This window comes from Pan troglodytes, chromosome 2 (assembly GCF_028858775.2).
Source record: "Pan troglodytes isolate AG18354 chromosome 2, NHGRI_mPanTro3-v2.0_pri, whole genome shotgun sequence".
In the NCBI taxonomy this organism is placed as follows: Eukaryota; Metazoa; Chordata; class Mammalia; order Primates; family Hominidae; genus Pan; species Pan troglodytes.
The window spans coordinates 188,376,977-188,390,452 of NC_086015.1; the positions used below are offsets into that span (position 1 = coordinate 188,376,977).

The following is a 13,476-nucleotide window of genomic DNA, read 5'->3' on the forward strand; positions in this document are numbered from 1 at the left end:
AGGCTTGGTGGCGGGTACCTGTAGTCCCAGCTACTCAGGAGGCTGAGGCAGGAGAATGGTGTGAACCCGGGAGGCAGAGCTTGCAGTGTGCCGAGATAGCGCCACTGCACTCCAGCCTGGGCGACAGAGCAAGACTCCAGTCAGAAAAAAACAAAAACAAAAACAAAAAAACAAAAAAAAAAAACCCTTAATCTAGAGGCCACTGTAGGGTGAAAATAAGTTGCAAGAACTCAAAATTAATTCCAGGTTTGAAGAAAAAGTTAGTGAGTTTTTTTAACATTGATTTGAAAACAAGTCACTTTGGAGACAAAATTACTACTTTCAGGAATCACTTTTATTGATGTCTTTAATTTCACAAACCAAATTATATAAAATTAAGTAGTACACATTTCAAACATAATAATTGTGCTCTGTATAATTCAAGGCACACTTGGATTTTTTGTTGGTTTTTTGTTTGCTTTTTAACAACGGAAAACTTATACTCTATTCATTCAAGATTTTTCCATCAGAACTTTCATCATTTTATTTGGGTTCACAGGTGAAAATATTGTGAAAGTTCATTTACACCACAATGAAGGATAACATCTTCAGCCCCATTTATTTACTAACAACTTTATTGAGATATAATTCACATACCATATAATTCACCCACTTAAAATATACAACTCAATGGTTTTTAATATATTGTTATGTGACCATTACCACAATAAGTTTAGACCATTTTCATGAACCATAAAGAAATCCTGTACCCATTAGATGAATCCTGTACTCCCCATTCATCACCCCCAATTCTAGCCTTAGGCAACCACTAATGTACGGAAAGTATTTTTTGTAGAGACAGGGTTTTGCTATGTTGCCCAGGCTGGTCTCAAATTTCTGGCCTCAAACAATCCTCCTGCCTCAGCCTCCCAAAGTGCTGGGATTACAGGTGTGAGCCACTGTGCCTGGCCCTTTATTTCTTTTTATGGCTGAATAATAGTCCATTGTAAGGATATACCAGATTTGGTTTATCTATTCATTAGTTCATAGACATTTGGGTTGTATCCAGCTTTTGGCCATTATGAATAATTCTGCTATAAATATTTGTGTACAAGTTTTTGTATTGACCAGCCCCTTAATTTTTAACTACACAAGGCAAAAAGTAAAAAGAGAAGAACTCTTACAACAAAATCATACAAAATATGTTTTGCAACAATTTTAGATTTTTCAAGATTCAACCATTTCCATATGTAACATCACAGAGGCTTGTCATGACAGGGAAACTGGTGTCATTACTCTATCACAGAATTGGGAAATCCTAGAAGGTTAGATGTTCTCTAAGACCCTTCTTATACTAAGTTAACGACTTACTACTTTCTGTTATTTCTCCATAAACAGAAGAGGAAAGACCAGAAGAGGAAAGGCTTGCCACACTAACCTGAGTTCCCTGTGCTGGTTTGAAGTACTCAGTTCCCTTACCAATTTCCAACTGTCTTTTTCCTACAACTTTAATGTTTGTTGAGTGTATGTATGATTCATAAGATTTCTGATCAATACTATGTGTGTGACATTGAAAGGAGTCAAAATGAATGTATGACTTAGCTGCATTTATCATTTATTAATTGATGACACATTTATCCAATGATAAAAGCATTTGAGAATCTCAACTTATGCCTGAGCCTCTTTCATTAGCTATTATGGTATTGCATTCACACAAGTTCATGCATTGAATTTATCTGATAAGGACAGATTCAGAGGCATAGGAAGCACATTCCTAAAGATTTGACCATTAGAGTCGTCACACAGAAGATTCTAATGATTATTTATTTTGCTTTGTATTTCAGAACAATCTTACTTTGGATTTTTGATTTAATTTCACTGAAATTCAGTCAGCATTACCTGATGCTAGCATGTGAGGCATAATCTGGAAGACTGAATCACAATTTACTGCTAGGGGAGCCTGCCAAGCTTTGCCATTCTTTCAGGGGAGGGTTTCCCTGAGAAGCCAGTTTTTTTAGATAGTCACTTGGCTCCAGTTGGGGAATATCAGGGTTCTGCCTGTAATATTTCTGCAATTTCTCTAGAACTGTGGGCAACCCAACTGTGGAAGCATAGAACATGGGCCCGCCCTTGTGCCTTGGCCATCCATATCCATGTAAATAGACAACATCAATGTGCTCTGGGCTAGCAGCTATCCCTTCTCCCAAGATACGGAATGCTTCATTGATAAGTGAATATAAGCAGCGCTCGAGGATCTCATCCTGGCTAATGGTACGTGGTTCAATGTGATGGGTTTCTCTATACTGTGATAGGAATTTGGAAAGCCAGGGATCAGGTTTGTGAATCCTACCCAATGGCTTGTCATATTGATACCAACCCTTACCTGTCTTCTGGCCAAATCGTCCTAATTCACAGAGCACATCAGGAATTGGGCAGTACCTCCTATTACCCCTTTTTCGGGCAGGAGTTCCTGGAGGCAATGTAGGTCCAGTAAGACCTTGCCCCTTTCTAGATTTCCAGCCCACATCCAACCCAGCAAGATCAGACACTCTAAAAGGCCCCATTTTAAAACCAAACTCTTCCAGCACCTGATCTACCTCCTCTGGTTTGCTGCCTTCTTCTAACAAGAAATATGCCTGATTGTAATAAGGATTCAACATTCGATTCCCCACAAATCCAAAACAGTTGCCTACAACGACTCCAATCTTTTTAATCTTTTTTGATAAGTTCATAACAGTGGCAATGGTAGTGGGGGAAGAGTATTGGCTGGGAATAACCTCTAACAACTTCATGACATGAGCTGGCGAAAAGAAGTGGGTGCCAATGACCAAGTGAGGACGATCAGTGGAAGAAGCAATCTCATCAACATCCAGGGCTGAAGTATTAGTGCACAAAAATGCTTCTGGTTTGCACACAGCTGAGAGTTCAGCAAAGACCTGCTTCTTCAGGCTCATTTCCTCAAATACTGCTTCAATGACTAAATCTACACCACCAAGCTCCTTCATAGATGAAGTTAACCTGGGTTTTGGTCCTGACCAAGGGTGGCCGCTCTGTTGCATTTTGGAGGCTTCTTTTTCCAAGACAGAGGTTATCATCTTGTTTGCAGTTGCTAGCTGGTTTTTGTCCGAGTCTACAGCAATCACAGGAATCCTGGCCCTCGCAAAAGAAATGACAATGCCTCGGCCCATTGTTCCCAAGCCTGCAGATAAAAATCAAAGGAGAAAAAGAATGATTCAGTGGTATTGGGAACTGATAAATTATTCACTGGATGGAAGGCTTATGTGACAATGTGGCATTTAAAGAGATTGAGTCAAGAAACACAAATGGATTGAGTACTAGTTAAGACTCTGCACTCTCTTAAGTGTTTCAGAGGATATAAAAATTAGACAGATTCACACACACAAACAGAAGCTATACAAACTAATAAATGAGTCCAACGAGATTGTAGGTACACAATTGATATACAAAAATCAAGTATATTTCTATATATTAGAAATAAACAATCTGAATATAAAATTAAAAGAAACAATTCTACTTACAATAGCATCAAAAAGAATAATACACAGGAAGAAATTTAACAAAGAATAGGAGGATTTGTACACTAAAAAGTACAAAACATTGTTAATAGAAATTAAGTAAGACCAAATAAATGGAAAAACATTAAATGTTTTTGTATCAGACAACTTAATATTGTTAAGGTGGTAATACTACCCAAATTGATGTGAAGAACCAACACAATTCCTATAAAAATCCCAGCTGGTTTTTTGCAGAATCAATAAGCTGATCCTAAAATTCACATAGAAATGCAAGAAATCCAGAAGAGCCAAAACAATACTGAAAAAGAACAAAGTTGGAGGATTCACTCTTCCCAATTTCAAATTGTATGACAAAACTATTCAAGGTTGGGTGAGGTGGCTCATGCCTGTAATCCCAGCACTTTGGGAGGCCAAGGTGAGAGGATCACTTGGAACCAGGAGTTTGAGACCAGCCCGGGCAACATAGTGAGACTCCAACTCTATAAAAAATTAAAAATTAGCCAGGGGGCCAGGTGCAATGGCTCACACTTGTAATCCCAGCACTCTGGGAGGCCGAGGTGGGCAGATCACCTGAGGTCAGGATTTCAAGACCAGCCTGACCAACATGGAGAAAACCCGTCTCTACTAAAAATACAAAATCAGCTGGGTGTGGTGGTGCATGCCTGTAATCCCCACTACTTGGGAGGCTGAGGCAGGAGAATCACTTGAACCCAGGTGGCAGAGGTTGCAGTGAGCCAAGATCACACCATTGCACTCCAGCCTGGGCAACAAGAGTGAAACTCTGTCTCAACAACAACAACAACAACAACAACAACAACAACAATTAGCCAGGCATGATGGTGCATGCCTATAGTCACAGCTATTTGGGAAGCTGAAGCAGGAGGATATCTTGAGCCCAGGAGTTTGAGGATTGCAGTGAGCTATGATCACACTACTGCACTCCAGCCTATGTGACAGAGTGAGACCCTGTCTCAAAAAAAAAAAGAAGCCTATAGTATTTAAGACAGTGTAAGATAGTGGTCATTGCAAAAGGATAGACATATAGATTAGCAGAATAGAACTGATAGCCAAAAGCAAGCCCACACAATTATGGCCAATTGATTTTTAACAAGAGTGCCAAGAACATTCAACAGAGAAAGTACAGTCTTTTCAACAAATGATGCTGGGACAACTGGATATCCACATGCAAAAGAATGAAGTTGGACCCTTACCTCACACCATATACAAAACTAACTCAAAATGGATCATAGGCCTAAATGTAAGAGCTAAAACTATAAAATTCTTAGAAGCAGATCTTAGGAGTAAGTCTGATGGATGGATACATCTTTGTGATCTTGAATTAGGCAATGGTTTCTAAGACATGACACCCAAAGCACAAGCAACACATGGGTAATAATCACATGAAAAAATGTTCAACATCAATAGTCATAAGGGAATGCAAATCAAAACCACAGTGAGATAATGCTTCAAACCCACTAGGATTGCAATAATGAAAAAGACAGACAATAACAAATTTTGGTGAGGATTTGGGGAAATTAGAACTCTGATACATTGCTGGCAAAATTTTTAAATGGTACAGTTGCTGCAAAAAACAGTTTAGCAGTTACTCAAAATGTTAAACATGGAGTTACTTTATGATCCAGCAATTCCACTGATATCTAAATCTCCACGAGAACTGAAAATACATGTCCACATAAAGCTTGTACATGAATGTTCAGTAGCAGCATTATTCAAAATAGCCAAATGCAGCCATAAAAAAGAATAAAATCACACACTTGCAACAACATAGATGCAGCTGGAGGCCATTATCCTAAGCAAATTAACACAGAAACAGAAAACCAAATACTGCATGCTCTCACTTATAAGTGTGAGCTGAACACTGGGTACACATGGCCCCAAAGATGGGAACAATAAACACTGGGGATTCCAAAAGGGGGAGTGAGGGAAGACAGAAGGGTTGAAAACCTACCTATCGGGTACTATGTTCACTACTTGAGTGAACATTAGAAGCCCAAACCTTGGCATTATGCAATACATACACCCATGTAACAAACCTGCACACGTACCCCCTGAATCTAAAATAAAATTAAAAAAATAATTTCAGAAACCCTGAGCTAAGGCTGGATCCAGAAAATTGTGTATATTACCTGTACACAGAATGTATACACATCTTTCTTATCTCCTCCTTAAGAGAAATAGATCAGTGGCTATCAGTACTTGTTAATTAAACTAGGGGGCATTATATCTTCAACAGAATCAACTGTCTTCCACAGAAATGGAATATTCCAAAATCTGAGATACGATGAGACATTTTAAAATGAAATCTATTAATTTAGTGTAGTTCTCCTGCTTTGTGATTTTCCTGTATCAATGTCACTTGGCATTTTTTAAAGCTTTAAAATATTTTCCTGTAAATTTTGCATTTATACAATAAAAATAAATTTCATTTTCTCACGTTAAAAAATTAGCCAAAAAATAGAAGCAATTTGAATGTTCATCAACTGGTGAATAGATACACAAAATGGAGAATATTATTCGGCCATAAAAAGGAATAAAATACGAGGCGGGTAGATCACCTGAGGTCAGGAGTTCAAGACCAGCCTGACCAACATGGTGAAGCCCCATCTCTACTAAAAATACAAAAATTAGCTGGACGTGGTGGTGCACACCTGTAATCCCAGCTACTTGGGAGGCTGAGGCAGGAGAATCGTTTGAACCTGGGAGATGGAGGTTGCACTGATCCGAAATCACGCCATTGCACTCCAGCCCGGGCAACAAGAGCAAAATTCTGTCTCGAAAAAAAAGAATAAAATAATGATACATACTATAACATGAATGAATCTTGAAAGCATTATGCTAAGTTAAAGAAGCCAGGGCCGGACGCGGTGGCTCATGCCTGTAATCCCAGCACTTTGGGAGGCCAATGCGCAAGGATCATTTGAGCTCAGGAGTTCAAGACCAGCCTGGCCAACATGGCAAAATCCTGTTTCTACCAGAAATGCAAAAATTAGCCAGGTGTGGTGGCATGTGCCTATGGTCCCAGCTCCTCAGGAGGCTGAGGTGGGAGGATTGCTTGGGCTCAGGAGGCAGTGGTTGCAATGAGTTGAGATTGTGCCACTGCACTCCAGCCTGGGTGACAGAGTGAGACTCCATCTTGAAGAAAAAAAAAAAAGCCAGACACAAAAGGCTACATATTGTATGGTTCCATTTATATGAAATGTCCAGAATAGGCAAATCCACAGAGACAGAAAATAGATTCGTGGTTGCCAAGGGCTGGAGGGAAGGGTGATGGAGAGTGACTGTTGATGGGTAGAGGATTTCTTTGGGGAGTGATGAGAATGTTCTAAAATTGATGTGACAATGGTTGCATAAACTCTGTCAATATCTAACAACCATTGAATTGTATTCTTTTTTGGTGATACGCTTACTATGCATTTTCTGATTTTTAAAAATTGTGGCAAAATACACATAAGGTTTCCCATCATAGCCATTTCTAAGTGCACAGTTCAGTGGCATTAAATGCATTCACAAGGTGTGCAACCATCATCAGAACTCTTTCGAATTGCAAAGCTGAAACTCTGCACCTACTAAATGATAACTCCCCATTTTCCCTCTCCCCAACCCTGGCCAACCATTCTATTTTCTATATCTGTGCATTTGACTACTCCAGGTACCTCATGTAAGTGGAATTATGCAGTATTTGATCTTTTATGATTGGCTTATTTCACTTAGCAGTATGTCCTCATGGTTCACCCATGTTGTAACATGTGTCAGAATTTTCTTCCTTTTTAAGGCTGAATAATATTCCATTGCATGCATATACCAAATTTTATTTACCCATTCATCCTTCAATGGATACTTGGGTTGCTTGTACTGTTAGGCGATTGTGAGTAATGCTATTATGAACATGAGTGTAAAAATATCTATTTGAGTCCCTGCTTTCAATTCTTTTTTTGTTTGTTTGTTTGAGATGGAGTCTCTCTCTGTCACCCAGACTGGAGTGCAGTGGCGTGATCTCGGAACACTGCAACCTCTGCCTCCTGGGTTCAAGCGATTCTCCTGCCTCAGCCTCCCAAGTAGCAGGGATTACAGGTGTGCACCACCACGTCCAGCTAATTTTTGTATTTTTAGTAGAGATGGGGTTTCACCATGTTGGTCAGGCTGGTCTCGAATTCCTGACCTCAAGTGATCCACCTGCCTTGGCCTCCCAAAGTGCTGGGATTACAGGGGTGAGCCACTGTGCCTGGCCCCTGCTTTCAATTCTTTGGGGTAAATATCCAGAAGTGGAATTGCTGGATTATATGGCAATTTTTACCTTTTTGACAAACTGTCATGCTGTTGTCCATAGAAGCTGCAACATTTTATTATTTATTTATTTGTTTATTTTTTGAGATGGAGTCTTGCTCTGTCACCCAGACTGGAGTGCAGTGGTGTGATCTCAGCTCACTGTAACCTCCGCCTCACGAGTTCAAGCGATTCTCGTGCCTCAGCCTCCGGAGTAGCTGGGATTACAGGCACCTGCCACCATGCCTGGCTAATTTTTTTGTATTTTTAGTAGAGACAGGGTTTCATCATGTTGGCCAGGCTGGTCTCGAACTCCTGACCTCAGGTGATCCACCCACCTTGGCCCTACAAAGTGCTGGGATTACAGGGGTGAGCCACTGTGCTCAGCCGCAGCTGTACCATTTTACATTGAATCGCTTTTAAAGGGTGAATTTTGGCCAGGCACAGTGGCTCATGCCTGTAATCCCAGCACTTTGAGAAGCTGAGGCGGGTGGATCACTTGAGGCCAGGAGTTTGAGACCAGCCTGGCCAACATGGCAAAACCCCATCTCTACTAAAAGTACAAAAATTAGCCGGGCATAGTGGCACATGCCTATAGTCCAAGCTACTCAGGAGGCTGAGGCACAAAGAATCGCTTGAAACTGGAAGATGGAGGCTGCAGTGAGCTAAGATTGTGCCACTGCACTCCAGCCTGGGCAACACAGCAAGACCCTGTCTTCAAAAAAAAAAATTTTTTAAAAGATACATACATAAATAAAAAGGTGAATTTTATATGTGAGTTACATTTCAATTAAACTGTTTTAAAAAAAACATGAAGAGTATCAACCTTCAGGGAGCTTCTGATCTAGCGGTGGAAAGAGGAATTCACAATATCCATTCCATATGGTAAAGTAAATGATGTGAAAAGTTCAAATTTCTTTGATTCAAAGGGAAAAAATTACATTCAGTTGGATGAATCAAAAAAAGCTTCAAGACAAAGACATTTGAAATGGACCTTAAAGGAAGATTAGACTGTAATAGGTAAAACTGAGGAAGTTGAACCATCCAGGTCGAGGAAGGGAAAAACATAGGGAGAAATATTTTAAGCAAAGGCAAGAAAAAAATGGAAAATGAAGAAAAATTATTTGATGAAAAATGTTTGTTCCCAACACCAATTCATTTTCCTGCCGGCACACAGAAGACTGTACTTTCTAGATCCCTTGCATCCTGTTAGGGCCTGTGAGTAACTGTGGTCAACGAAATATGATGGTGGTGATTGGGGGCAATGTGGGTTCTTGGATTGGCTCCTAAAATCTCCCACGAGATCCTCCATTGCCACCCAGATGTAGAGAATGCAGAGAATGACTCTGAGGCCTTGCAGGAGGCCTAAAGTAGGTGATGGGGTAAACTGTGGCCTGTAGGCCAAACCCCGCCCACTGCCGATTTTTGCACTGCCTGCAGGCAAAAACATGTTTTTACATTTCTAAATAAAAAAATTTTAAAGTACCATTTTGTGGCACATGAAAAATTATATCGTATTCAAAATTCAGTGTTCATAAATAAAATTTTATTGGAACACAAGGTTAATTTGCTTCCATATTGTCTATGGCTGGGTTTTTGTTTTGTTTTGTATTTTGTTTGTTTTTAGAGATACAGTCTTGCTCTGTTGCCCAGGATGGAGTACAGTGGTGGCATCATAGCTTTCTGCAGCCTCTATGCCCTGGGCTCAAGTGATCTTCCTGCCTCGGCCTCCCTAGTGGCTGCAACTGAGGCATGTGCCACCATGCCCGGCTCTATGGCTGTTTTTGTGCACAACGGTAGACGTGGGTAGTTGCAACAGAGACTGTATGGCCCACAAAGCTTAAATATTTACCATCCGGAACTTTACAGAAAAAGTTTGCTGACCCTTATCATGGAGAATGGCAGAGCCACTAGTGGGAAAAAACCCTGGTCCTAGAATGACCTTATGGAATAAGCATTAAATAAACTTATTGTGTTAAGCTACTGAGATTGCTGGGTTACCTGTTACAGTGGCAGATGATTTGTTGCCTAACCAGCCCACTGTGGATGAAAACAGCTTTGTGAAAGCCACTTATATATTACTCCTCTATACTTTGTATTTACTAGCATGGAGGATTGGTTTTGAAGATAGGATGTATCAGTCATCAGAAATCACTGATTTAGTCTCTCTAGAACATATTTAGTTAATTTTCCAAGTGTATTAAATTACTCAATACTATATAATAAATATATTAAATTATTAAGAACACAGTTTTCCAAATTTATTAACCCCCTGCACTTCTCTCAAGAACAAGAAGGTTGAACAGCTCTCACTTCTATAGCAACTTGTATCCTAAACTTTAGCTTTGATAAAACTTTTCTACATTAAAAGGTAGAATGTGGGGTTTGAAACTCTGGCCTCCTAGCTATTGGTTTCAAGCTTCATATAGTTCTCTAATTTTGCCTCACAGACGCATATAGACAGGGGCAAGGAGTCCTGCTCCCCTGCCAAATTACTGCTTTTGACTGCCATGGAATTGAATTTGATCAGGAACCTCTTCTACTCAGAGAAGTAAATACCAAATAAGGATGTTTTAAATGTTAGTTTTGCAGTTTCTGATCAACTACATTCCCCTGTCCTGACAGGCCTGGGAGCCCGGGTGTGGTGTGAGAACGTGAACTTGCAGGGTTACTAATCAGAACTGCGTCTCCTGCGGGGCTGAGAAGCCTGGGCCTGGGCTCATGGAAACAAGCCAAAAATTGAGATCATCAGGGTTAGGATTTTGCGGGGAGCACAATGGAAGGGCAATGAATCATGGAGTTTGGAGACTTTGGCCCGAGAGTGGCTGAAATGATAACTCTTAAAATTAAAGCTGAATAGAGAAGAAAATAAATAAGGGGAGCTGATCAAGTAATGGATGTAGTTGAAATAACCCATTAAGAAAGATACAAGGAAAGATATGAGGTGGTGGTGGTGGTGAAGAGAGGGGTTTCAGATTTTGGAAGTGGAGAAATATTCAGGGTAACGACAAGACCTGTGGAGAAGCAAGTGTGGAATGTGGAAGTGAGGTGAGGTGAATGTCCCTGAGTCTGAGGAGGCAAAAAACCCAGATGCTACAAGGAGGGAATGATTGTCCATAGAGACGATGAGGACAACCAGGATGGCAGCAGGGTTTGGGCCAAAGTGGGTAACTGTGAGCCAGGTACTAAAGTGTTCAGCAAATGGAAGGCAGCCATGACAGTAATGAAAAGGGATAGAACGACAAGACCACAGTTCAGGACCACAAAGGACAGTGTCCCGTAAAGCGCAATGGTCTGAGAAGTGACCCAGCTGTCCATGGAGTGTGGGAGAAGCGGCAGCATTCCCTGGAGAGGGCAGCAGATGCAGGTCCTCAGGGTAAGCCGGGTTTCAGTCAGGAGGCAGAGGAGTGTCATGGAGTCTGTCAGAGGACACGAGGGAGCGGTGGAAGGTTGCATCACGAAGATGAAACGCAGGGCAGTGTAGCAATACACATGAAGAGGGCAGAAACGTCCAGGTCCTCTTACTCGATTTCTATCTACGTGTCTTTTATATATTTAGTATGCCCTTTCCAATATTTTTCAAAACAATGTGGATATCATTTTAAAAAAATACTTCAAACTTTTACACATTATATGCCAGAAACAAACCTGAAGGCTTTTAAAGAAAGGTTCACAACAAAATCGGGAAATCCTCTCAAACAGTGGTTGACAAACACAATACTGATACACTTACCAGCTTGCTATTATTTGCATTAATTATTCTTGACTTGAAGGAATTGAAGGAGAAAGAGGTTAAGTGCACAACAACTAGAAATAAATATTGGTATTGCTGAAATATTTAATAGTACAAAAAGAGGAACAATCAGTTCTTTGTCACTCTACTTATCCATCTTCTTAAAAAATCACAAGTGAGGCTGGGCACAAAGGCTCATGCCTGTAATTCCAGCACTTTGGGAGGCCAAGGTGGGCGGATCACCTGAGGTCAGAGGTTCAAGACCAGCCTGGACAACATAGTGAAACCCTGTCTCTACTAAAAATACAAAAATCAGCCAGGCTTGGTGGCGCAGCACCTGTAATCCCAGCTACTTGGGAGGCTGAAGCACGAGAATTGCTGGAACCTGGGAGGCGGAGGTTGTGGTGAGCTGAGATTGCGCCACTGCACTCCAGCCTGGGTGACAGAGCGAAACTCCATATCAAAAAAAAAAAAAAAAAATCCCAAGCGAATCAAGGGTAGACCTCAACAGAGTCAGAGCTGAAAGGAGCACAATGTATTTATATTAGAGGCAGATTCTTTGATACCAAAGTTGAATTGAGAGAACAAACAGACTGAGAAAATGTGGAGTGAGATCTTTGCCTCCAAGTTGGGTTGGTGCTACAGCAGGGGTCGCCAGCCTCTGGCTGTGGACCGGTACCAGTCCGTGACCTGTTAGCACAGCAGGAGGTAAGCAACAGGCTAGGGAGCATTTCAGCCTTGACCTCCGCCTCCTGTCAGATCAGTGGTGGTATTAGACTCTCACAGGAGCGCGAACCCTATTGTGAACTGCGCATGTGAGGGATCTAGGTTGCATGCTCCTTCTGAGAATTTAATGCCTGATGATCTGAGGTAGAACAGTTTCATCCCAAAACCATCATCCCCCAATCCGTGAAAAATTGTATTCCGTGAAACTGGTCCCTGGTGCCAAAAGGTTGGAGACCACTGTGCTAGACAGCTGGGCAAGGGTTAAGAAAGTTGATGCTTTTACACAAAAAGGCAAATATCATATGTTCTCACTCATATGTGGGAGCTTAAAATGTAGATCTCATAATGATACAGAGTAGATTGGTGGTTGCCAAAGGCCAGGAAGGGGAGGGGGGGAAGGGAGATGAAGGGAAAAAAAGGATATAAATATATTTATTACTACTGAACTGTATACTTACAAATCGTAAAGATGGTTAAAAAAAAGAAAAAAGAAAGAAAAATCAGAATAAGGGCTATAGACTAAATAATAGTTCTTTATCTATATTAATTGCCCTGTTTTTTAAAACAAATTATACTGTGGTCATGTATGAGAATATTAATTTTAGGAAATACACATAAGTCTGTAACTTTTTCTTAGGGTTCAGAAAAGAGAGAGGGAAATAAAACAAATATAGTAAAACGTTAACATTTGGAGGATCTGGATAAAAAGTATATGAGAATTTTTTGTACTATTATAACTTTCCTGCATGTCTTTAATTATGATTAAAAAAACTTAAATATAAGAAAAAAAGAAAAGAAAGAAAGTTGATGCTTTTAGTAAACTATGGACCCTCTCCCCAGAAGATTGTACCTAAGCTGGTGCAAAGAATGCTTCACTTACCATCTCAAGGGATTTAAAATCCACCAAAGACCGTTCTTGAGCCGAGACTAAGAGCAAGTGAAGCTTAGGAAAGTGGCCCAGAGAAGCCAATCAGGGAGCTAGCATCTGAGGAAGGAAGATATTTTGTTTGGGAAAATTCCAGAGGGAAAAAAAGTAGGGAAGCCATGGTTTCAGGGTTAAGATGGATTTGAGGATAGTGGTTTTGAACAGGAGAAGTGAATGGATCGGGGGACGGAAAGACAGAGACTTGATTGCAAATACCCAGCTATGAGAGTGACAGGCCACACCTTGAAATGTGGTACAAATCATCATCATCAGGAAATCCAGGAATGAGAGAT

At 40.6% G+C, this 13,476-nt stretch overlaps 1 protein-coding gene across 2 annotated transcripts in view; it reads right to left on the reverse strand.

Moving 5' to 3' along the window:
• Positions 1-312: 312 nt before the first annotated feature.
• Positions 313-13,476, reverse strand: part of EHHADH (enoyl-CoA hydratase and 3-hydroxyacyl CoA dehydrogenase) — a 91,204-nt gene continuing 78,040 nt past the window's right edge. For both annotated transcript variants that reach the window (XM_016942457.4, XM_517004.8), the window contains exon 7: positions 313-3,178. In XM_016942457.4, the coding sequence (XP_016797946.1) occupies positions 1,917-3,178 (1,262 nt within the window). In that variant the 3' untranslated portion in view covers positions 313-1,916. The remainder of the gene's footprint in view (positions 3,179-13,476) is intronic.